The 26,723-nt window shown below is 32.6% G+C and overlaps 1 protein-coding gene and 2 non-coding genes across 3 annotated transcripts; 1 reads left to right on the forward strand and 2 right to left on the reverse strand.

Moving 5' to 3' along the window:
• Positions 1 to 11,833: 11,833 nt before the first annotated feature.
• Positions 11,834 to 11,905, reverse strand: TRNAP-AGG. The gene has a single exon. It is a non-coding gene; the product is annotated as a tRNA-Pro (tRNA).
• Positions 11,906 to 16,435: 4,530 nt separating this feature from the next.
• Positions 16,436 to 16,507, reverse strand: TRNAP-AGG. The gene has a single exon. It is a non-coding gene; the product is annotated as a tRNA-Pro (tRNA).
• Positions 16,508 to 16,586: 79 nt separating this feature from the next.
• On the forward strand, positions 16,587 to 24,779 carry LOC109337593. Its single transcript, XM_019574602.1, has 2 exons — positions 16,587 to 16,718; positions 23,931 to 24,779. Exons 1-2 carry the CDS (start codon positions 16,646 to 16,648, stop codon positions 24,587 to 24,589), a joined length of 732 nt encoding a protein of 243 aa, XP_019430147.1. The 5' UTR covers positions 16,587 to 16,645; the 3' UTR covers positions 24,590 to 24,779.
• Positions 24,780 to 26,723: the final 1,944 nt, after the last annotated feature.

Genomic DNA, 26,723 nt, shown 5'->3' on the forward strand with positions numbered 1-26,723 from the left:
TGATAACCATTCCCGAGTATTATCGGCCAATACTCGATCGGGTATTATAAATCATCCGATCCTAATATCCGATTAGAATTTCGGATTTCGGCATTCCGAGTGAAAAATATTTAGAAAATAGGTATGAGTGTATTCAGGGTCTATATTGACTCAAAATTAAATTACGAATCTAACGGCGCGATCGGAATTCGATTCCGAGTTACGGAACTCAAAAAGACACGTTTTGAGCCGTACTGGGCGGATTCGGCCCCGACAGTGGTCCAGAACCGACTGTCTCCAAAATTTACCACAAAATCGGAAATAAAATTTCAAGAATAAAACTCAACTAGAGTTTCGTCTAATTCCTTACCGATAATTCCCAGAAATTCATTTTCGAATATATATTTAATGAAAATATTAGTAAAATCTTATAATTCAAAATCTTAAAATTCGCAGTGTTACACTAATAAAAGACCAAGCTTGAAACACTTGTACATTTGGGGTTGTCCAGCTGAGGTGTGGCCTTATAGACCGCATGAAAGAAAACTGGACTCTAGAACTGTTAGTTGTTATTTTATTGGCTATGCTGAACACTCTCGGGGGCTATAAATTTTATGATCCCACTTCAAGACTCTTTTTTTAGACGGGAAATTCAAGATTTCTTAAGGAAGTTGATTTTGGGAAGGAAGAGATCATAAGGAATGCTGTCTTTGAGGAAGAACATGTCACTGATAGTGAACAAGTTCTTGTGCCTATTACCATTCAAGGAATACATTCGGTAATATAAGATAATGTTCAGAATATTGTCCCTAACAATATTTCAGAACAAGACAACAATGAGGTTCTCCCTCAAGTACCTATAGAACAAATTCAACAATCTCAAGAAGTAGAAATGCCATTAAGGAGATCCACTAGAGAGCAGAGAAGTGCAATTCCTGATGATTATATTGTATTTCTTCAGGAACATCAGTATGGCATTGGGTTAACAGAAGATGATCCATTGAACTTTTGTCAAGTCATGAAAAGTTCTAACTCTCAAAAGTGGATTGATGCCATTAAGGATGAGATGAAGTCTATGCATGATAATGACGTTTGGGATCTTATCGAATTACCTGAAGGTGCGAAACCTATTGATTGCAAATGGATATTTAAAACCAAGAGGGATTCGAAGGGTAATATTGACAGATATAAAGCTCGTCTAGTACTTCACTCATAAAGAAGGCATTGATTATAAAGAAACTTTCTCTCCAATATCTTTGAATGATTCTTATAGAATAACATTGGCACTAGTAGCTCATTTTGATTTCGAGCTACATCAGATGGATGTTAAGACTGTGTTTCTTAATGGTGACATTAAGGAAACGATCTATATGGTGCAACCAGAAAACTTTGTGTCAGTTGGCTCAAAGTCTATGGTATGCAAATTAAAGAAATCCATCTAGGGGCTTAAACAAGCTTCTCGTCAATGGAATCACAAATTTCATCAAGTTATTACCTCGTATTGTTTTGAGGCAAATAAAGTTGAAGATTGTGTATACCATAAGTTTAGTGGGAATAGATTTATCTTCCTGGTATTATATGTCGATTATATACTACTTGCTAGCAGTGATATGGGACTATTGCATGAGACCAAGAGATTTTTAACGAAGTATTTTGAAATGAAAGATCTTGGGGAAGCTTCTTTTGTATTAGGTATTCGGATACTGAGAGATCGCTCTCAAGGTATCCTAAGGTTATCACAAGAAAGCTATATAGATAAAGTCCTAGATAGATTTGACATGAAAGACAGTAAACCGAAGGATATCCCTATAACTAAGGGAGACAAGTTTAGTCTCGAACAGTGCCCCAACAATGTCTTTGAAAGATACGAGATGCAAAAGATTCCTTATGCATCTGCAGTAGGAAGTCTAATGTATGCTCAAGTTTACACACATCCCGACATAGCATTTGTTGTGGGAGTTTTGGGCAGATATTTGAGTAATCTTGGAATGCATCGTTGGAAAGCAGTCAAACGTGTTATACATTACTTGAAGAGAACAAAGGAGTACATGCTCACTTATCGGAGGTCAGAGAATTTAGAGATCATTGGGTACTTTGACTTTGATTTTACTAGATGTCTAGACAATAGATACCCCACCTCTGGATATGTGTTTGTATTGACTAGAGGTGCTATCTCTTGGAAGTCTACGAAACAGACGCTTATAGCTCCTTCAACCATGGCTGTGGAGTTCATGGCTTGTTTTGAAACATCAGACCATGACATATGGTTGCAGAATTTTGTCATTGGCTTACATGTGGTCGATGATATTGAAAGACCATTGAGGATTTATTGCGACAACAAGTACACGGTTCTTTACTCTAACAACAATAGGAGTTCTACAAAATCAAAATTCATTGACAAAATTTTTTTGGTTGTTAAAGAAATTGTTCAAAACAGACAAGTTTCCATAGAACATATAGGGATAAATTTTATGCTAGTTGATCCATTGACTAAGAGTTTGGTACCTAAAGTCTTTCACGAGCATGTTGCTCATATGGGTGTTGTTCCTTAGGGTACCTTAGTTCAGTGGGAGTCTATATGTTTTATGTTTTGCTTTGGATTTTATATACAGTTTTTAAGCATAATAAAGTTGATGGGTTTATTGTTTCATTTTGAAGTTGTGCATTGTAACAATTGTGTTGCAATTAAAGACTTTGGATTGATCTCACTAAAGAATAAAGAAGAACCAGTGTGAAATAGACATGTTTGATATCACATTGTATGAAATTTGCATGTCACTCATCCATATTTGATCTATGTCATTAAGTATGTTAATATGGTGATCATCGTGGACGAGTCACACTTAAATGTGATGAAAGTTGTGGTGGTTCCGTAGTTGATATATAAAATGGACCAGATTGTATTAAGGAGAAGTCTAACTGTAAATAGTATACATATGCATGCCTAAAGAACCTGTGATATAATTGTTTCAGGAAGATATGAAGCCCAAGTGGGAGATTGTTAGAAATTTATAATTTCTAATTAAGGTGAACATCATATATTTGATACAATGATATCAGCTATTTATTTTCGGGGTTACATTATAGGTGATCTAATTAGTGGCACCCCTTAGATTTCTAAAAGCTGATAACGGATATGGACTTAATGGGTGGATACCCATCAGGTTAACTCATAGGGGATAATGGGAACCCTATAAGTTAACGCATAAGGAAGGTTATGGTCGCCAATGCACCAAATAAAATTCAGTTTTCTCCTCTCCCCATTAGAGTGAAAATGCAAGTCCCAAGAGGAATCAGAGATTTGGTTGATGAAGGTCATCATACCACAAAACCTCTTTCGGAAACGTAGATCAATGGAGCACATCCAGGAACATGGATTCATGTATGACACTGCACCCTTTGTTTCATATATGTGTGTGAGAATCATGAGATTCAAGATCCTAGGATTGGTATTTCATCAATCATAAGGAATTCTCAATAGAATTACCTTTTGCATTGAAAATTAGATAAAACAATGGTTCTATTCACTCACAATTTCTAGTTGAAGGGAGTCATTGGCATTCGACTTCCCTTTGACATATGCACCAAAACACCTACAATAATAGATTTATCACTGTCATATTCACTTATGCACCATACTATAGGTAGACATACATAAATTAAAGTATTTCCATAGTACCTTTCGTTATACTTATCAATGTCACTTATTTTTCATCAATCAATAGTTAGGATTCAGATCATGAATTGGAAACATTGGGTAGAAACTTACCTAATCAAAATTGAAAATATGTTAGAAAATGTATACTACAGTAAGATTAAGAATAAACCTACTATAATTACTACCAGCTTTTCGACGGTTGATTCTAGTATGTGTTAAGAGAATGGTCATAGGTTCACTAATTGGTTGGGTATTGTAGTAGTTCATAAATTTCATGACATATGATTGACAAAGAGTACAATTAATGACAACACCGTTGATGATAAACGGGAAACAAAAGGACAAACTATATAAATGTCAGCTTCAAAACATAAATGCTATATTAGGAAAACTTTACCTAAAATCTTTGAGACTAAAGACAACTTTTTTTAATTTAGTTTCTGTTTGGGTGAAGATGGAGTTGTATTCAACAGTTTCAATGATGTTTAACTCAAACAAAAGAAATCAATTTTATGAAAGAAGCATAACATAGAACAAAATTTAAGTAAATAGGATAATATATAATGATTTTGACTTAACCTATTAATAAATCAGATTGAATGTTGCCATCTAAAATGTCGCTAATTTTTTTGAAATTGTATTCAAAATCATGGATATCAGGAAAGTCATGATGTTTTACAAATGTACCAACAGTGAACTGTATTCGGTAAAGGTGGTCACATGCTTTAAATTACAGATAGTTGTGCATGACATTGAAATTGTGCATCACATATGTGCGATGTTCCACTAAATGTTCTCTCCATTCATTAAATTCATCATTTCTAACAGGGACTTGTATTTTGTCCCCTAAATTTAAAAGATAAGAGAATTTTTATAATAACAATTTCATTACTGTCATTCTCAAAGTAAGACATACCATTACCTTAGAATCCATCAAGATCATTTCTAAATAACCAGATTTCAGAGGAATTTGAATATACCAAATTTCGATGATTCTTATTGTAATTTTTAAAAGGTGTTTGGAGTTATTCAAGTCATTTATCATGTTGAATGACCGTGAAATAGACATTATATTGATATATAAATAAAATCCTCTGAACGATAGGAGATAAACATTTTTTAATACAACCACATACAGAGATAAGATAACAACAAAATAGAAAAAATAATGAAGGGAGATGAAACTAAAATTGTTTAATAATGAAATGAGGTGATATAAAAATTTCTTAAGGCACAAATATAGGCAACAATATAATATAATTGACAATGTATAAGGAAAAAGTAATGCTAACTTTTATGTAACAAACATTAAACAACAATGAAATACTTGAAAAAAAGTATTTCTTTAGGTACTATGTCAAAGCCGTTTTTATAGAGGTAACATAATCAGTCTATCTCCACAGACATGTAAAGACCTTATTTATATAGAGCTCATCGATGCTAAAAGTGTAGAAAGTTAAAATGTAGGAAAATATGGAGAGAGAAAAACTATTGCAAATGATATGTATTAACAAAGCTAAAAATGTAGAAAAATATTTTAATATATATCATTTTAAACCATAATAAAATACTAAATAACATAGCTCATGCGAAGAGCTTAGCTAAACAACAAATATGCGAAAATGAAATAAAAAGCAACCACTAAACAGATGGTTATGAAGGATATAACCAACAAAGGTAAACTCCATTTTTTGAGATGCAAAGAACTTAGATAAGAGAAAAGAGTAGTGTGAGAGAGAACCTTTGAGAGTTGAGAGAATAGAAGTATAAGAAATAAGATTTGTTTTTGGAATGAAAGTGAAATAGAAGAGTTGAGAGAAATGTGAGAGAAAGATGAGAAGTGGAGAGGTTAACGTGTGAGACAATTCACCTTCCATGGACAAAATTACACTTTTATCCATTTTAACATGTTTAAAATGAGCACCCTTTTTAGTAATATTACTTTACCATATTTTTATTGAAAAAGGAAACAAGAAGTTAAAAAGGAAGCGAAAAGTTAAAAGGAAACAAAAAGTTAAATATTATCGAATGTCAGATTTAACCCTACCAAATGCTTAAACCAAAGGAATGTACTCAAAGCCCATTAACATAATATTGGTTCTATAATAAATGAGTAAAAAGTAAGATGATATTTTATTTAAAAAAATATAATACAATTACAAAAATACCCCTAACCAATTAAGGAAGATAGTTAAGGGGAATGTCTAGTTCAGTAAATGGGTCATAACTTAATTATTGGTTTTTTCATAAAGGAAAAAGTTGTACAATGACATATTTACCTTTTAAAAAACCAATTGTCAACCATAGAAGATAGCCAAGTGTCAACCATAGAAGATAGCCAAGTGTCAACCATAGAAATTAGATTACATATATCAAAAAATTTATACATTCAGTTGATTAGAATTCTAAGGTTGCAATATATCAATTACTATTCTAATATTATGAAATTATATTATTAAATGGTTAACTTTCTAATGTTATAATACATGAACTTCTAATGTTATAATGTTAATGGCCTAAAAAATGTTACCTTCATCATAAAGGTTAAACTACAATATAGAATAGTAAACTCGAGTAAAGTTAAAAAGACTGATTTTTAAGGAGTCACCTCATTATGTAAAGGCCTTATTTTATTAAGGAGTTTGATTCTACTACAAGACTCAATGACAAAGTACTTTTTGTAATGATCAAGTACTTTTGATAATAACTAAATAAACCACAAAATAACATTATAGTAATAGTTGGCACATAATGTAAACAAATATGAAAGCTTATTATAAAAATAAATGTAACGGCTTATTTTACAAAGGGGGGTTATTAGGTAAACAACCTCATAATTAAGGATGGCAACGGGCATGGGCGGGCACGGGTAGTAGCTACCCCTACCCGCTTCAAAATAGAAGAGTAATATTCATACCTGTCAGTACCCGTACGAGTATTTGCGAGTATTTCTGGGTACCCGTAGGTGCAACGGGTACTCGCGGGTTTTCTCTATTATAAATAATTTTTTAAATTTTTACTTCTATTATGTTTCAAATAAGATGAAACTTAATTATTTTTGTACCTTTTGATTGAACATTTGGCAAAAATGCTAAATTTATTGGTGGTTTCCATTTGTGTGATTTTTTGTTCTCATTTTTTAACAAAAAAAATATATTTTCTTTGTAAAACATGTGTGTTTCTACACATGTAATAATATTTGTAGGGTGTTTCACCACCAAACTCAATAAAATATGTAAACAAAGTAAAAGGAAAAAATATACATAGTGTAACAAATGTTAGAATAATATATTTTTTATTTTAATTAAATATAATATATTAATCATATAAATAACGGGTACCGCCCGTATGCACTACGGGTATTTTTAGAAACCCGTTTATAATACACACGGGTACCCGTTTGTGACCCGTACCCGTGCCCGTACAGGTTTTACCTGCGGGTACCCACGGGTACGGGTTTTTTGCCATCCCTACTCATAATGTAAAGACCTCATTTTATTAATAAGTTTGACTCTATGCTAAAATTATTAAATGATCAATTTAGTTGATACGGAAAAATAACACAATAGATGTAAAAAAAGAGCAGTCATTTTGAATGACTCAATGTTATTAAGAACATATATAAAAAAGAGGAAAGTTGGAAACTTTGCCTCACAAACAATATAGCATCATAATTAAGAGGATGGTGAGTAAGTGTAAAAAACTTACTCCTGGAATAAGTGTAAAAACTTACTTTTGGAGTAAGTGTAAAAACTTCCTTTTAGACTAAGTGGATCTCCACTCCATAATTAGTGCCCTCAATTCCTTAATTATAGGAAATGAAATATTTAGGAATTGTCAACTTTTCTTTTAATTAATATTAAAAAATATTATTTTTATGAAATAAATTAAATTTCAAGATATCTCTTTATTAATTATAATACCATAGTTCACTCTATTAATAATAAGACTGGTTTTCTGATATTAAAGTTTTTAAAAATAATTAAATGAGAATGTTTTAAAATCTATTTAAATAAATTGTATTAAAAATTGTTATTTTTAAGAAATAAATTCATTGTCTATCATTTTTATGTCAGACATAATAACAAAAGATTTTATTATTAATTGTAATATGATAACACATTCTTTAAATTAATAATAATTAGTATGTTAGTATTTGTTGTGGGTGATAATCAAACATTAAATCTCCTTCACTCCACCCCTACCAATCAAACCACATTGTAACTCATTTTTTATTATTTTAAGTTTGCTATGAGTGAGGCTCAAACCCACAAATTCATTAACCCCATTCCTTAAACTATTTCACATTAACCATCATATCATCTTATGACTCTCAAACATCATTATTATTGCTCCAAATTCCTTATTTCGTTATTAATGCCCCAAATTCTTTAATTCCAAGAACATAAGAGAACTATCTACATTTCTTCTAATTAGTTTTAAAAATTGTTATTTTTATGAAATAAATTCATTGTATATCATTTTTCTGTGAAGAAAAATTCCAACAGATTTTCATATTAATTATAATATCATCTTATTCTTTCTATTAGTAATAAGATTGATTTTCTACCATTTATGTTTTAAAAATGATTAAATGATATTAATTGATAACGTTTTAAGATCTATTTAAATGTGTAATTACAACATATTCCATTTAATGTATTTAAAATATTTTCCAAAATTTCATAACAAATTTAATACATAATTTTAAAGTGGAAACTAAATCATAATTAATGCATGTTTATAACGAATGATTTACGTTATATTACATTATAATAACTATTCTTTCTCATATGTTTTGATTTATGTTGGTAATTACTTTCCGTTTTGTAACTGATTCGCAAATTTATATTCTATTTATGTAACTTATACAAAATATTCAAACCATTCTATTTCTTCATGAGTTTTGAATCATATTTTATATTATTTATAATGTTCAAACAAAATAAAATATAAATGAAATTAATTATTATTGCACAAATTTATTAGTTTTAATTCTAAAAATTTATGTACATAATTAGCATTGTCTGGAATTTAGAAATCATAAATAATTTAAACAAAATATAAATCAAATCAATTGATTATCACAATCAAAATTTATTAGTGATAATTCTACAAATTTATGTCTATAATGATGATTGCTTAAAATTTGGAAATCATAAATAAAATAAAAAATATATAAATCAAATAAAAATGAAGACATTATTCTTATAAGAATGCTAAAAATCGAGAAACATAGAATAAAGACATTATATTGTATTGTTGACAACCCAAAGAATACAAATTTCTAAGCAAATAATTAAATAAGGTAATGAGATTTAAGTAAAATTTCCAAGATCACAAATATTGAGTTAAAATGAGTGTATTAAACAACCTATATATTAAAAGTCATCAAATAGAGAAAATAAAATACAAAACTCATAACTGAGTGAATAACTAATGATGAAGCAAAAAATGAAGGTACCAATCAATAACTAAACATAATCTTTATCTTATTTTAGAGGATGATACACTCTAGGTGTTTCTAAAACAGGCAAAACAAAAAATTAAAATAATGATTCTTTGAATAAAAAAATGTATAAATAAGATAAGAGACGTAGATAGAGAAAATTAACTTGCACAAACGTTTCATGGGAGAACGAAACTATAAATAAAGAGAGAAAATGATAACAATAAGATAAGACGAGGAGATAAATATATTATTAACAAAAATAAATAAACAAATAAATGTAATATTGTAAGTGAATGTATAATATAATGGAGATTGGGTACATACCATATGTTTTGAAGGTTTGTTCTTCCTTGAGGAAGATACCTTTGCTTATCATATGCTAAAGGAGAAAATTGCTGGAAGAATATATCTACAAAATAATAAAATTAGTGAGAAAACGTCTATAAAATAATGAAATCAATGAAAAATTATACAAAAAATCAATGATAAGATAAGAACAGGTCTACAAAATAAACCAAAAAATCAATGAAAAATATACTAAAGATTATATCTACAAAATAAATAAAAAATGCATTTTAAAGAGGATGATTGAAAGAGAAAGAAAAAAGACGATAATGAAGAGACATAATGAAATGAAACTGGAGAAAAAGAAGATTGTTGAGAGAAAAAAAATGTTGGAAGAGAAAGAAAGGTAATAGACCTTAATAACAATTCAAATGCATTTTAAGATGTAGCCATAAAAAATGCAATAATTATTTATTAAAAGTGGTTTTGAAAGCTATCTTTACATTTTGAAAGGGTAAATAATGGAGGAGAAACTCTATTTTGAAAACTTTCTCAACATTTTCATTTTGTTTGTTCAATGAGGTATAGTAATCTTTTTTTGGATATTATCAATGATATCTTCTTATCCTTTTGAGTTATAAACTAATTCTTTTCGGAATTTGGGGCTGCCCCTCCCAATATGTGTCGCTCAAAAAAATCGAATCATTGAACGTTTTATCATTCCGAGATCTAATCGAACCTTATATCACCAAACTAATATATTGTTGATTTATAGTGACTTTTTATTATCTTTGAGCCAATTAGGAAGAAAAGGTAAAAGAAAATAACAACTTCATACCAAGTAACAGAAAAAGTTAGTGAATAGACAAGTGTCAATTGTTAATAAGGTACCTTTACCAACTACGCATATGATAATCTGGATGGGGATCATATATTCTCATTCATGTTCCATTTGGTGTACCAAGTCAATGAGAAAACTCTATTTATTTAAAAGGAAAATTTATAAAATCAAAAATTAATATTTTAATATTATTTCATGAACTTTGATTGATGCGAGATATGAAGACAGAGAAATTATGGAACAAGTTATCGTTGTCAATAGTCAATGTAATCTACTTAAGTTTTGTCTTATTAAATAACCTCTCTCATGGATTAGAAACATGGAAGTGTATCATTTTATTTTCTGTCATATTTAAGTGTTTATTATTTCATGCTAGCCTTTAACATGTACCATCCCATTTAGGGAGGGCAACAAGGAGGAATAAGCATGGGTAATGCTTTTCTATACTATACTCATATTATTTGTGGTTACCAGTATGATTAGCGAGTATGCGTGGATGTCGAACGAATTTTTAAATTTGAATATATATTAAATTTTTTATAATAATCAATATATACCGACAATGCAGTGCTCTAGAGATGTAAGACCCCTATAAATTCCCAAGACGATCATAAAGTTAAAAGTTCGATTCCTGAGAGTGACATTTATTGCGATGAACATTCACACACCCTAAAATGGATTAGTTCCTCACAAAAAAGTGATTAGGAACTCTTAGTAGTAGCAAAAAATAATAATCAACAAATATAAAATAATTATTATTTGAATAATAAATTTTATATACATATTAAAAATATCATTATATTTTAATTACTAAAATTCGTTATAAAATTATAATAGTATAGACAATATATCTATATCTATACTATTAATCTATCTATACTATTAATAAAGGGAAAACACAAAATAACCACCCATCATGGTGTAATTTGTGTTTTCCTATTTTGCCCTCAATATCTTTTTATTTCTACCAAAAAACCATATAATATTATTTTCTTATTTTATCCTTATTATATTCTTATTTTAAAAGTGTATTTAAAAAATAACCAATTGAATAAATTCAACCGTAAATTTAGCGCAAAAAATTATATTTGAATTTATAATATACAAACTATACATTACAAGCGATAGAAAAGCGGGTTGACAGACACAATAGTGTATGTCAACACACTAGTAATTATAAAATAAAAAATATAATATATATGAAATATTTAATTAAAGAATATGCGAGTACCCTATAGAATAATAGAACCATCATCATAATACACAATTCCACTCATAAGTTGGTACCTATTATGGTCACCCACCCGAGAGAAACTTTTATATTCCTAGTTGTCTCAGTGTTTATACTAATCTATATATATTTTTTATTTTCATTAGTGAAAAAAAAGTAAAAGATAAATTTAGTAATATATGAATTTTAAATTTTCTGAACAATGAAAAGATAGACATTTTATGACAGATTATATGCTTTGCTTTCCATTAATTCCATAAGAGAACTCGTAACATATTCAAATTATTACTGAAGAGTGTAGTGTGTATTAGTCTAAAATATGTACACTGTTATCAGTGTTGCACATCCAACACTGAAATAAGAAAAAAAAGCATAATAATATATTTTGGGGCATTCCGAGAATTGAACTCGGGACCTCTCGCACCCTAAGCGAGAATCATACCACTAGACCAAATGCCCATGTTGTGTTAAAAGTTAAATACTACACTTACATTAACTCTCATTTGATACAGTGACCCTAAACTCCTAAACCTCTTTCATTGAACTGAAGTGTGTGCAAGTAACCCCTTGAATTGAATCATATCAATAACAATAACAATGGCAAGAGTGGCTCTTCTCCGATTGCTGCGGTCACAGAGCATTCACCACTTCTCTCCTAACACTCCTTCAGGTTCTTCTTCTTCTTCATATCTCTATTCACTTGTGTCTCTGTTTATTCTATTCTTACTTCTTCTTCGTCTACGACTTTCATTTCCTTAAAAGTTTCAAACTTTATTTGATTTCTCATTGGATTCATCATTTCTATGACATTCCTGTAACTGGGTATTATTTATTATGCACTGTCATCTAGTGAAACCATTGATTTTAAAATCCAACATTTGATTCCTTTTGGCACTGAAAAAAGAAAAAAAGAAAGTTCTTTTCAGCCAATTAGTTATGTGGGATTTATTGTTGAACTGTGGAGTTTCAGTTTTTAACGAGACTAATGTTTTAAATGAAACCCAACCATACAAACATATAAAATTCTCAAGTTACTTTTTACCCTAAAAATAATTAACAATTAACCAAACAATCACTTAGATTCATAGGTATAAGAAGGTTGTGCTATAAGAAGGAAATATCAAGCTTATGATTATGGTACATGGTAATGGGTTTAGCAGTGTATTGGTGACTTTGGATTATAATGAAACTGAAAGGAATGATAATAGAGGTTATGGCAATAGTAGAGGCAGCATAAGTGATGCGGCGACGGCATCGGAGAATGTCCTAGTCAATTGTAGAAGTTTGATGGAGGCTAGCTGAATTATAATTTTTTTTAGTCAGAAGACACCTACTATTACCCTTGGGTTTGGATAAGTTTCTCATATTTTGTGCCAATTTGTTCTCAAATTCTATTTGAGTTATTGCCCAAATGTTGGAATGTAGATTATAATCGTTACTATCAACAATTTCACGCCAAGTGATAACCTTAGTTGGATTGATGTCAAGTTTTTAGTCGATGATTCCTGTTGATGAAAGTGTTAGTAGTCTTCTCTGAATTCAGAAACTGATGAGGTTTCATCTATTTATCTTTAGCTTATCTCCTATGTATTGCCAGCCCCACCTAATGGGATAAATGTTTGGTTGTTCACTTGTTATCTCCTATGTATTACTACACGAGGGAGAAATTTCTTCATTCTCATTACATCTACAACAAAAACAAAATATGCCTTGTTTTATTGTTTGTAAATTTGTTTTCTACATTTGTCGTTTTGAGGTATGAAAGAAGTGTTCTGCTGGATTATAGTACAATAAAAACTAAGCCTTTATCCCACTAGGTGGGATCGGCTACAACGCTACATAGATCGAATAACACCAAAATGCAGGATTATAGTACCTTTTGACAAAAAATAGTGTTTCATTTGACCTGTAATATAGTTATTTGGAAAGAAAATGAATGACACAAATAGGATTTGGTTTTCAACAATATCTATTGTTTTGACATAAAAACACTTTTATTAGAAAGAAGTGAGGGTAAGTACAACTAATATCAGGGTATGAAATCTTCCAAAGCATAAAGAGTAAAATACATCAAGAGGAAATAAAGTTAAAATGCAGCAATTCTTCCCAATTGCTATAACAGTCCAATATGGTAACTCCCTTGAAACAATTATTATGAGAGCACCATAGAGAAACTAAAAACAGAGCCCATCCAAAGTAAACTTTTTTGGTACTACCAAGGATATCCCCACATTTTTAGGTAAGGAACTAATCCCTTTCGGGGTTTGTGGCTGCCCCTCCCAACAAGTGAGCTCCTAGGAATCGAACTCTCGTTCTTAGGGATCCAGTGGGCCTTACACCATTTAACCAATGCCTTGTTGGTCATCCAAAGTAAATTGAAGGGAAGAGAAACACTCCGAAAATTATGAGCATTATCCTCTAACCGAATGCACCAAAGGACTTCATACACTGCACACTGCCACAAATTTGACCTTGGTTTTGTCAAGACAAAATAAAAAGTGTTTGGAATTTAGAGGACAAACCCATACATAGCTCAACAAGGACACCAATCAATATTGATTTGATGACAATAAAAAAGATGTATCACTCTGCTGTACTCAATTAATATTCATTTTTATTTAAAAAAATTATAATTTGATCCATAACTGTAAAAATGAGAAACCGAAGGAGAGAAAGAGAAAGAGAAAGAGAAAGAATTGTAACTGAACATGTTTTGATTGTTATTCTAAATTGATTAATTTGAATGATCTATTCATCTTCTATTTATAGAAGCAGTTACAAAGCATGTGGCAGTTACTTAACTGTAACTGCCATTCTTCTAGAAGCATCTATCCTAACAGACTAGACAACTTAGTTATAAAGCCAATAAGGCAAACCGCATATACAAGGAACAATTGGTTACTGTATTGAAACTAATACAAACAATTAATCTTCTAATATTCCCCCCTGAAGCTAAGGGTGAGTTGATGACTTGTCAATCACTTGAAGAAGCTTCCTTAGTGATAGAAATCTTAAATTAGATAAAGGTTTAGTAAGTGCATCAACTGTCTGAAATTCAGATGGTATATGCTTGACTCGAAGAAGCTTTGATTTGATTCTATCTTTTACAAAGAATAGGTCCAACTCAATGTGTTTACTTCTGTGAAGCACAGGATTGTGGGTCATGGCCACAGTGCTGAGGTTGTCACACAGAACCAGTGGAGATTGATAGGCAAAGTGAAGTTCTAAGAGGAGAGATTCAATCCAGATAATTTCTTGAGAAGCTAGAGCTAGACTTCGATATTCTGCTTCAGTACTATATCTTGAGACAATATGTTATTTCTTGGACCACCAAGTGACAATGTTTAGGCCAACAAAGAGACAAGTACCAAAGGCAGATTTTCTGTCATCAGGGTCTGATGCCCAATCTGCATCACAGAAGGCAGTGATGGGTAGAGGAGTAGTGGTGCTAGCAGGTCTAAGTTGAATGCCCATAGTGAGAAACCCTTGTAAGTACCTTAGGATTCTTTTAACAGCAACCCAATGGGAATCTAAGGGATTAGACATGTATTGACATACTTTGTTGACACTGAATGCAAGGTCAGGTCTTGTAATTGTTGCATACTAGAGAGCATCTACTATGAATCTGTACAATGTTGGATTTCCGAAACTAGAGGATCCTGTTTTGGTCAGTTTGCATGAAGTGGACATAGGAGTAGGAGATGGTTTTGCTGAGTCCATGTTGGCTTTTTTAAGAAGATCTTTGACATACTTGGTTTGTGATAGAAAAAGAGACCCATTGGACAAGTGTTGAACTTCAATTCCCAAAAAATAATTCAAAGGACCTAGCCTTTTTAGTGCAAAAGTAGTGTTGAGTTTGTCTATAATCTGATTAATGCGAGGAATGGAGGATCCAGTAACAATAATATCATCTACATAGACTAACACATAGAGTTTGTAAGTAGATGAGGTGTGAATAAATAAAGAATTATCACACTTACTGATTTGAAAACCAAATTGAAGTAGAGTGCCCTTAAGTCTTTCAAACCATTGCCTAGGAGCCTGCCTGAGGCCATAGAGTGCTTTGTGAAGTATGCAAACTTGAGTTTTATCACCACTAATGAAACCAACATGCTGCACCATATAAACCTCTTCATTGAGAAGGCCATTGAGAAATGCATTATTTATATCTAACTGTTCCATAGGCCATTTGGATGTTACTGCTAGAGTGAGGGGTATCCTTATAGTAATAGGTTTTACAACTGTCTATACTATTAATAAAGGGAAAACACAAAATAACCACCCATCATGGTGTAATTTGTGTTTTCCTATTTTGCCCTCAATATCTTTTTATTTCTACCAAAAAACCATATAATATTATTTTCTTATTTTATCCTTATTATATTCTTATTTTAAAAGTGTATTTAAAAAATAACCAATTGAATAAATTCAACCGTAAATTTAGCGCAAAAAATTATATTTGAATTTATAATATACAAACTATACATTACAAGCGATAGAAAAGCGGGTTGACAGACACAATAGTGTATGTCAACACACTAGTAATTATAAAATAAAAAATATAATATATATGAAATATTTAATTAAAGAATATGCGAGTACCCTATAGAATAATAGAACCATCATCATAATACACAATTCCACTCATAAGTTGGTACCTATTATGGTCACCCACCCGAGAGAAACTTTTATATTCCTAGTTGTCTCAGTGTTTATACTAATCTATATATATTTTTTATTTTCATTAGTGAAAAAAAAGTAAAAGATAAATTTAGTAATATATGAATTTTAAATTTTCTGAACAATGAAAAGATAGACATTTTATGACAGATTATATGCTTTGCTTTCCATTAATTCCATAAGAGAACTCGTAACATATTCAAATTATTACTGAAGAGTGTAGTGTGTATTAGTCTAAAATATGTACACTGTTATCAGTGTTGCACATCCAACACTGAAATAAGAAAAAAAAGCATAATAATATATTTTGGGGCATTCCGAGAATTGAACTCGGGACCTCTCGCACCCTAAGCGAGAATCATACCACTAGACCAAATGCCCATGTTGTGTTAAAAGTTAAATACTACACTTACATTAACTCTCATTTGATACAGTGACCCTAAACTCCTAAACCTCTTTCATTGAACTGAAGTGTGTGCAAGTAACCCCTTGAATTGAATCATATCAATAACAATAACAATGGCAAGAGTGGCTCTTCTCCGATTGCTGCGGTCACAGAGCATTCACCACTTCTCTCCTAACACTCCTTCAGGTTCTTCTTCTTCTTCATATCTCTATTCACTTGTGTCTCTGTTTATTCTATTCTTACTTCTTCTTCGTCTACGACTTTCATTTCCTTAAAAGTTTCAAACTTTATTTGATTTCTCATTGGATTCATCATTTCTATGACATTCCTGTAACTGGGTATTATTTATTATGCACTGTCATCTAGTGAAACCATTGATTTTAAAATCCAACATTTGATTCCTTTTGGCACTGAAAAAAGAAAAAAAGAAAGTTCTTTTCAGCCAATTAGTTATGTGGGATTTATTGTTGAACTGTGGAGTTTCAGTTTTTAACGAGACTAATGTTTTAAATGAAACCCAACCATACAAACATATAAAATTCTCAAGTTACTTTTTACCCTAAAAATAATTAACAATTAACCAAACAATCACTTAGATTCATAGGTATAAGAAGGTTGTGCTATAAGAAGGAAATATCAAGCTTATGATTATGGTACATGGTAATGGGTTTAGCAGTGTATTGGTGACTTTGGATTATAATGAAACTGAAAGGAATGATAATAGAGGTTATGGCAATAGTAGAGGCAGCATAAGTGATGCGGCGACGGCATCGGAGAATGTCCTAGTCAATTGTAGAAGTTTGATGGAGGCTAGCTGAATTATAATTTTTTTTAGTCAGAAGACACCTACTATTACCCTTGGGTTTGGATAAGTTTCTCATATTTTGTGCCAATTTGTTCTCAAATTCTATTTGAGTTATTGCCCAAATGTTGGAATGTAGATTATAATCGTTACTATCAACAATTTCACGCCAAGTGATAACCTTAGTTGGATTGATGTCAAGTTTTTAGTCGATGATTCCTGTTGATGAAAGTGTTAGTAGTCTTCTCTGAATTCAGAAACTGATGAGGTTTCATCTATTTATCTTTAGCTTATCTCCTATGTATTGCCAGCCCCACCTAATGGGATAAATGTTTGGTTGTTCACTTGTTATCTCCTATGTATTACTACACGAGGGAGAAATTTCTTCATTCTCATTACATCTACAACAAAAACAAAATATGCCTTGTTTTATTGTTTGTAAATTTGTTTTCTACATTTGTCGTTTTGAGGTATGAAAGAAGTGTTCTGCTGGATTATAGTACAATAAAAACTAAGCCTTTATCCCACTAGGTGGGATCGGCTACAACGCTACATAGATCGAATAACACCAAAATGCAGGATTATAGTACCTTTTGACAAAAAATAGTGTTTCATTTGACCTGTAATATAGTTATTTGGAAAGAAAATGAATGACACAAATAGGATTTGGTTTTCAACAATATCTATTGTTTTGACATAAAAACACTTTTATTAGAAAGAAGTGAGGGTAAGTACAACTAATATCAGGGTATGAAATCTTCCAAAGCATAAAGAGTAAAATACATCAAGAGGAAATAAAGTTAAAATGCAGCAATTCTTCCCAATTGCTATAACAGTCCAATATGGTAACTCCCTTGAAACAATTATTATGAGAGCACCATAGAGAAACTAAAAACAGAGCCCATCCAAAGTAAACTTTTTTGGTACTACCAAGGATATCCCCACATTTTTAGGTAAGGAACTAATCCCTTTCGGGGTTTGTGGCTGCCCCTCCCAACAAGTGAGCTCCTAGGAATCGAACTCTCGTTCTTAGGGATCCAGTGGGCCTTACACCATTTAACCAATGCCTTGTTGGTCATCCAAAGTAAATTGAAGGGAAGAGAAACACTCCGAAAATTATGAGCATTATCCTCTAACCGAATGCACCAAAGGACTTCATACACTGCACACTGCCACAAATTTGACCTTGGTTTTGTCAAGACAAAATAAAAAGTGTTTGGAATTTAGAGGACAAACCCATACATAGCTCAACAAGGACACCAATCAATATTGATTTGATGACAATAAAAAAGATGTATCACTCTGCTGTACTCAATTAATATTCATTTTTATTTAAAAAAATTATAATTTGATCCATAACTGTAAAAATGAGAAACCGAAGGAGAGAAAGAGAAAGAGAAAGAGAAAGAATTGTAACTGAACATGTTTTGATTGTTATTCTAAATTGATTAATTTGAATGATCTATTCATCTTCTATTTATAGAAGCAGTTACAAAGCATGTGGCAGTTACTTAACTGTAACTGCCATTCTTCTAGAAGCATCTATCCTAACAGACTAGACAACTTAGTTATAAAGCCAATAAGGCAAACCGCATATACAAGGAACAATTGGTTACTGTATTGAAACTAATACAAACAATTAATCTTCTAATATTCCCCCCTGAAGCTAAGGGTGAGTTGATGACTTGTCAATCACTTGAAGAAGCTTCCTTAGTGATAGAAATCTTAAATTAGATAAAGGTTTAGTAAGTGCATCAACTGTCTGAAATTCAGATGGTATATGCTTGACTCGAAGAAGCTTTGATTTGATTCTATCTTTTACAAAGAATAGGTCCAACTCAATGTGTTTACTTCTGTGAAGCACAGGATTGTGGGTCATGGCCACAGTGCTGAGGTTGTCACACAGAACCAGTGGAGATTGATAGGCAAAGTGAAGTTCTAAGAGGAGAGATTCAATCCAGATAATTTCTTGAGAAGCTAGAGCTAGACTTCGATATTCTGCTTCAGTACTATATCTTGAGACAATATGTTATTTCTTGGACCACCAAGTGACAATGTTTAGGCCAACAAAGAGACAAGTACCAAAGGCAGATTTTCTGTCATCAGGGTCTGATGCCCAATCTGCATCACAGAAGGCAGTGATGGGTAGAGGAGTAGTGGTGCTAGCAGGTCTAAGTTGAATGCCCATAGTGAGAAACCCTTGTAAGTACCTTAGGATTCTTTTAACAGCAACCCAATGGGAATCTAAGGGATTAGACATGTATTGACATACTTTGTTGACACTGAATGCAAGGTCAGGTCTTGTAATTGTTGCATACTAGAGAGCATCTACTATGAATCTGTACAATGTTGGATTTCCGAAACTAGAGGATCCTGTTTTGGTCAGTTTGCATGAAGTGGACATAGGAGTAGGAGATGGTTTTGCTGAGTCCATGTTGGCTTTTTTAAGAAGATCTTTGACATACTTGGTTTGTGATAGAAAAAGAGACCCATTGGACAAGTGTTGAACTTCAATTCCCAAAAAATAATTCAAAGGACCTAGCCTTTTTAGTGCAAAAGTAGTGTTGAGTTTGTCTATAATCTGATTAATGCGAGGAATGGAGGATCCAGTAACAATAATATCATCTACATAGACTAACACATAGAGTTTGTAAGTAGATGAGGTGTGAATAAATAAAGAATTATCACACTTACTGATTTGAAAACCAAATTGAAGTAGAGTGCCCTTAAGTCTTTCAAACCATTGCCTAGGAGCCTGCCTGAGGCCATAGAGTGCTTTGTGAAGTATGCAAACTTGAGTTTTATCACCACTAATGAAACCAACATGCTGCACCATATAAACCTCTTCATTGAGAAGGCCATTGAGAAATGCATTATTTATATCTAACTGTTCCATAGGCCATTTGGATGTTACTGCTAGAGTGAGGGGTATCCTTATAGTAATAGGTTTTACAACTGGAGAGAATGTTTCAGTATAGTCAACTCCCTGTTTTTGATGAAACCCCTTTGCCATTAGTCTTGCTTTATATCTGTTAACTGTTCCACTAGGATTCTCTTTAATTCTGAACACCCATTTACACAGCCTATGGCTTGTTTTCCTAGGGGTAAATCAACAACAAACCATGTACCCAACTGAATGAGAGTATTGTATTCTTCCTGCATGGCCTGAAACCAGAGAGTATCACTCAGGGCTGCCTTGACAGATGTAGGTTCAGTTTGGGTTAGAAAGACCCTGGGAACTCTAGGAAAAAAAGACTTATCTATACTAGATTTGGAACGAGTTTGCATTGGATGAGTAGACCTAGGAACCATATTGGTTGATGGAACAGAGGAAGACTCTATTGTAGTGGACTGTGAGAGTTGTAGTGGTAGGTTTGAAGTGGTAGGAGAGATTCTATGAGTACTTGACATGGAGGGATACTCAGGAGACTGACCAGGGGAATTTATAGGAATTGGGAGAGGGGACGGAGATGTAATGTTATCAGTGTCAGTAATGGAGACAATATTTTGTGTAGAATGGTGAATCAAGGTAGTAGGAGATGACACAGGAATAGAGGAAGACTCAGAATTGGACACAAGAGAGGGTAGTGAAGTATAAGGAAACTGATGTTCATTGAATATGTCATCTTTGGAAATATAGATTCTGCCATCTTTTGCCAAACACTTGTATCCTTTATGATGGGCTGAGTAGCCAAAAAAGTGGATTCAGAGGACCTGAATTCAAGTTTATGATTAGTGTAAGGTCTCAATAGTGGAAAACATGCACATCCAAACACCTTAAGGAAGGAATAGTAAGGTTGTTCCCCAAATAAAAGGAAATAAGGAGTAGACTGATGTAGTGTAGGTGATGGTAATCTGTTAATGAGATAGACTGCAATGGTGAATGCATATTCCCAATAGGACAGGGGAAGGGAGGCATGAGAAAGTAAGGCTAGACCAATTTGTACGATATGTCTATGCTTTCTCTCAACAGTTCCTTGTTGATGATGGATATGAGGACATGAGATTCTATGAATTACCCATAGTGATTTTGAGAAATTTAGTGAATGGTCTAAACTCCCCACCGCAATCACTTTGAATGGCTTTGATATCTAGATGAAATTGTGTTTGGACAAGTTTGACAAAATGTTGAAATAGGTGTAGTGTATCTGATTTTTTCATTAGGAGATAGATCCAGGTATGTTTTGTGTGAGCATCAACAATAGACAAATAGTACCTAAACTCTGTTTCAGAGTGTATAGGTGCAGGGCCCCAAAGATCTAGGTATAAGAGTTCAAATGGTTCAGTATAAATGGAACTAGAAGTAGGAGAGTGCAATCTGTGAGCTTTAGCACAACAACATGCAACACAAAAATCAAGACTATTTTTATTACAATGTGAGATGTTACATTGTTGAAGGACAATGTTTACAGCAGCCTCATGGGCATGTCCTAGTCTATAGTGCCAAAGTAAGTATGAAGATAAACTCCTAGAGCTAGAAAAAACAGTGTTATTTGCATATGATGCCAGTCTTGAATTGAGATTACAATATAAGGTGTTTGGTGACAAGAGATTGTGGAAGGCATAGAGCCCCTCTACAGTGAGAGAGTCCTGAAGAAGCACTTGCTTAGTAGCCTGAGATTTGACAAAACAATGATTAGGATGGAACTCAAAATAACATTTGTTATCCCTAGCAAACTGTGACACACTAATAATTTTTTTTGTAATGGTGGGAACAAGCAAAAGGTTATGTAAAGACATAAACACTTTGGAATTAAAAGGAGACTAAAAGTAAGCATGCCCACTACTTGTAATATTAGCTTAGTTACCATTATCCATGTAGATGTGTTCAGAGGAGAATTGTTCTGTTGGTTCTGCTAGGAAAGAAGGATCAACAGTGAGATGATTTGTAGCACCTGAGTTAGGATACCACAAAGATGGCTTGTTGGAATCTTGATCAGTATGTGTGACATTCATTGCATAAGGAGGTGGGTAGGCATATGATGAGTCAGGTCTGATAGTCCTTTTGGGATGTTGATTATAAGCAGGTCTTGGATGACTCTATGAATGCAATGATGGTCTTGGCCTAGCAGGAGGAGAAGGCAGAGCATATCCAGGTGTAGGAGGAGCTGGATAGTGCATATGTGGATAAGTGTCAGCATAGTGATTTCCGTAGGAGCGATCCATAGTGTAGGAAGGATCATATGGTGCATAATAGCACCAAGCCACATCATGCCCATATTTGTTGCAGTAGTCACAAAAATAGATAGAATTTCTCCCTGAGGACCTTCCGCCACGACTACCACACTTGTTGAACCTTCCTCCACCTCTAGAGCCATTATGAATTTGTCCAGTATGAGTCACAGAGACTGGTGAGGGAGGTTCAGCAGCAACAACATTTGCAGATAGTGCATCAGAGACAGTTTTATGTTTGTTCTTTACCAACCTAGACTCATATGTGAGCAAGAATTGTTCCAATTCATTAATGGAAGGTGGATGAACTTGGCTCTCAATTGTTGTAATAACAGTGTGATACTCTTCATTAAGTCCATCTAAAATACAATCAACATGTTCCTCTAATGAAATTGGAGTTCCAATTGATGCTAACGAATCAGTAAGCATTTTAATTTTTGAGAAGTAATTCCACGAAGTTGTGCCCTAAGTTGACGACTACGTGCTTTAGTATGCGCAATACAAAAAGAATGCAGTTCATGCCATAATTGAAAAGTAGAATTACAACCTATAACTCGTGGTTGTAGAGATTATGAGATGGAATTGAGAATCCAGGAGAACACGGTCTGATCCTGTTCTTCCCAAGCAAGAAACCCTGGATTTATGCGATGATTGGTGCGATCTGATTCTGTAAGAAATTGAGGAGGAAATTCTGGATTTAACAACCTAAGAACACAATTCGATTTCAGAACCGTTATCATGAACTGACTCCATGTGAGATAGTTCTTTTCTGTGAGCTTTGTCGTTGGCACCGGAAGAGAAAGAACAGAAGCTACAGCCTGAACTGGCACTGCAGTGGTGGAAGTGTTTGGTGGAGAATCCATGGAAGGAGGAGGATCAGTTGCGGCGTTGACCATAAAAGCTCTTGATGCCATGTAAAAATGAGAAACCGAAGGAGAGAAAGAGAAAGAATTGTATCTGAATCTGTTTTGATTGTTATTCTGAATTGATTGATTTGAATGCTCTATTCAACTTCTATTTATAGAAGCAGTTACAAAGCATGTGGCAGTTACTTAATTGTAACTGCCATTCTTCTAGAAGCATCTATCCTAACAGACTAGACAGCTTAGTTACAAAGCCAATAAGGCAAACCCCATATACAAGGAACAATTGATTACTGTATTGAAACTAATACAAACAGTTAATTTTCTAATAATAACAATTTTCTGAATAGTCCTGTTAAATTAATATTGATCTAATGATTTTATTTTAGCAAAACTAAATTAGTCATGTTGTTAAACATATGTAGAGCCCTCCTCTATGCTGCTATTTCTGAATAGCTTGCTGGTTAGAATGCCAGCTTTTTTAATTTAGTTGTTGGCGGTTTCAACATACGGAACGGTGTTTTTATTTGTGTAAATAATGTATTTGTCTCGATGGTTCAGCATATCATTGTTTTAGGTCTGTTACACATGAATCGAGGCCGATTACTGCTAATCCTACTTTCAAATTTTCCTCCCATCTTGCTGCTGCTGCCCAAAGAAGATGGGCATCTAAGGCAACAACTACAGAGGAAGACAACAAGATTAGCATTGGACCACGTAACGGAGGACAATCTGAGGAAGATGACAAGGAATCTGGAATTGCTTATCATGGTCCGATCTCATCTACCATAAAAAAAGTAAAACTTCTGTCTCTCTCGACTTGCTGCCTCTCTGTATCTCTTGGTCCAGTCATAACCTTCATGACATCGCCTGACATGAATGTCATCCTAAAGGGTGCAGTAGCATCATCTGTAATATTCTTCAGTGCTTCTACAACATTTATTCTTCATTGGTTTGTTAGCCCATACATCCACAAACTAAGGTGGCAGCCCGGTTCGGATACTTTCGAGGTGGAGATGCTGTCCTGGCTGGCAACTTCTCTGCCAAGGACACTTAAGTTTGCCGATATTCGGCCTCCGGTAACCAACAGGCCTTTTGTGACATTCAAGGCTAATGGGACTTTTTACTTTGTTGATGCTGAGCACTGTCACAATAAGGCACTTCTGGCTAGACTCACCCCACAAAAAGGAAGTCATGAGTCAGCTTTCAAAAACTTGTGATTTGAAACATGTTGGCATGAACTCTCTGATATTTTATTGTTAGGGAATTGGTAGATCAATTTCATTATGGTTGGAATTTTACTATTGAGATTTAATGTCGTTTTTTTTCTACGAGCATAAACTGTTTTGTTTCGATTAATAAAGATCTCATTTGATGTGGCATTTTATACATCATATATGATGTTTTTTCCTGTAAAAATATTAATGATGTTGCTTTACTTGGCAATTTTTATTTGAGTGCATTGTCTTTAAATATTAAGATATATTGGATGCTTCTACTTTTGTTGCATTTCTCCCTTACACGTCAGTGGATTTTCCGGGGATACATATCTACTATCCCACACTGTGTCACTCCATATTCCATGAGTATGTGATTAGTTAGAAAAAATATATTTAAGTTAAAATTTAATTATTAAATATTTTTCTGACCAATCATAAATCCATGGTACATGGTGTGACATAAAGTGTAAGACAACAGATGTGCTCTCGCCCTCCACCTAGTTGGGGACTAAATTGAAGAATATCTTTGTTGACTATTTTTCTATGAAGCACAGATTCGTCAAACACCCTCACGTGTCGGTGTCCGACACGTATTCGACACGGATACGCTCAGATTCGCGAAGGATACGTATCTATAGAGTATCCAAAAATTAAAAAAATAAAATAAAATAAATAAATATTAAGACACGTATCCGATTCGTTTTCAATAAAATATAGGATATATGGATTCGTTTTCAGTAAAGTATATTATATATAGATTTGTTTCCAATAAAACAAGATAAGATAGATTCGTTTTTATTAAAATATGATAAAATATATTTGTTATGAAGGGTAATGATTTTAGGATAGATTCGTTTTCATTAAAATAAGATAAGATAGATTTGTTATGGGGGTAATGATTTTAAATTTCCATTATATTTTTTACTTTGAATATTTTGATTTACATTTATAATTTTATCATATTTTATGTGTTTTTATTATTTTATACGCGTATCCCTGAACGTATCGTATCCTGTATTTTATAAAAAATGCGTGTCAACGTATCAGATACGTATCGTACCCGACACATGAATCAGTATCCGTGCTTCATAGTTATTTTTTAACCGTATAACTACTATATATTCTCACCTAATAATCAAGGAACTCATCCCTGTGAATTTGTAATTGCTCATCTCAATAAGTGTTACTAGTAAGAATTAAAACTTGACCTAGTATGTTATTTAGGATCCAATGGGACCTATAAATATTTTTATAGCAATAATTAGACCAGCACTCTAGTTCTTTTGGTTGTTTAATGCAATAAAAAATGTTATTTACTTTTACAAAATACCCATTTGGGCATAAGTTAAGATTAGAATTAACTATTAAGAGTGACTCAGTGAGAATGGTAAATTTAATTTATCTTCTATATGACATTCAAATACAACCAAATTGCAAAGCAAAATTCCAAATGACAAAGATCAGCTTCCATAAATCATATTCACCAACAAAATTCTTTTACTATAATGTGGATAAATATCATAATAAAATAAAAAATAATCATGAATTTATTGAATTTGAGTAAATCTCTTAACTACAAATTTCCCTTAAAAACTTAAATCCTAATTGAAAACACACGCTACTTCTTCTATGAACTGCCTCTGCTTCTGCCACAACAATAATAGCGCCATATCGCGTAAGCTACAAAAGCTAACACCACAAAGCCAGCCAAAAATTCAAGCACTCTAACTACTATATCCGCTGGAGTCATTTTGCTATACTCAGGACTCACATTTCCAGCCTCAGCTCCTTTTGTTACATCATTTCCAATGTTATTCTGCAACAACTTTAAAAAAATTGTAAGTAATAGAGTAAAATAGTGATTACTAAATTAAACTATCACCATATATTTCACCAAAATACGTGTTTATGGAATAAGAAAAAAATAGAGTTTTAAATCCATGAATGGGTCGGATCAAAGTTTTTATTCAGGCACCATTCAACTTGGGGTTTATTTAATTGTGAAGTCTTACACCAGATTTGAGGATGAATAAAAAAATTTATAAATAAAAAAGTTATGAAATTATTATTTAAGATTTTGGTTTAAAATATGATATTGTAATTCTACACCCTTCTAATATTCCGCTGACAAGAA

This window comes from Lupinus angustifolius, unplaced genomic scaffold (assembly GCF_001865875.1).
Source record: "Lupinus angustifolius cultivar Tanjil unplaced genomic scaffold, LupAngTanjil_v1.0 Scaffold_8_260, whole genome shotgun sequence".
Taxonomy (NCBI): Eukaryota; Viridiplantae; Streptophyta; class Magnoliopsida; order Fabales; family Fabaceae; genus Lupinus; species Lupinus angustifolius.

Excerpts from the sequence above, each read along its gene's own strand:
- LOC109337593 (XM_019574602.1), top strand. The coding sequence starts at position 16,646 with ATGGCAAGAGTGGCTCTTCTCCGATTGCTGCGGTCACAGAGCATTCAC. Across the intron at positions 16,719-23,930 it reads CTCTCCTAACACTCCTTCAG|CATATCATTGTTTTAGGTCT; the intron begins GTTCTTCTTCTT and ends TCGATGGTTCAG.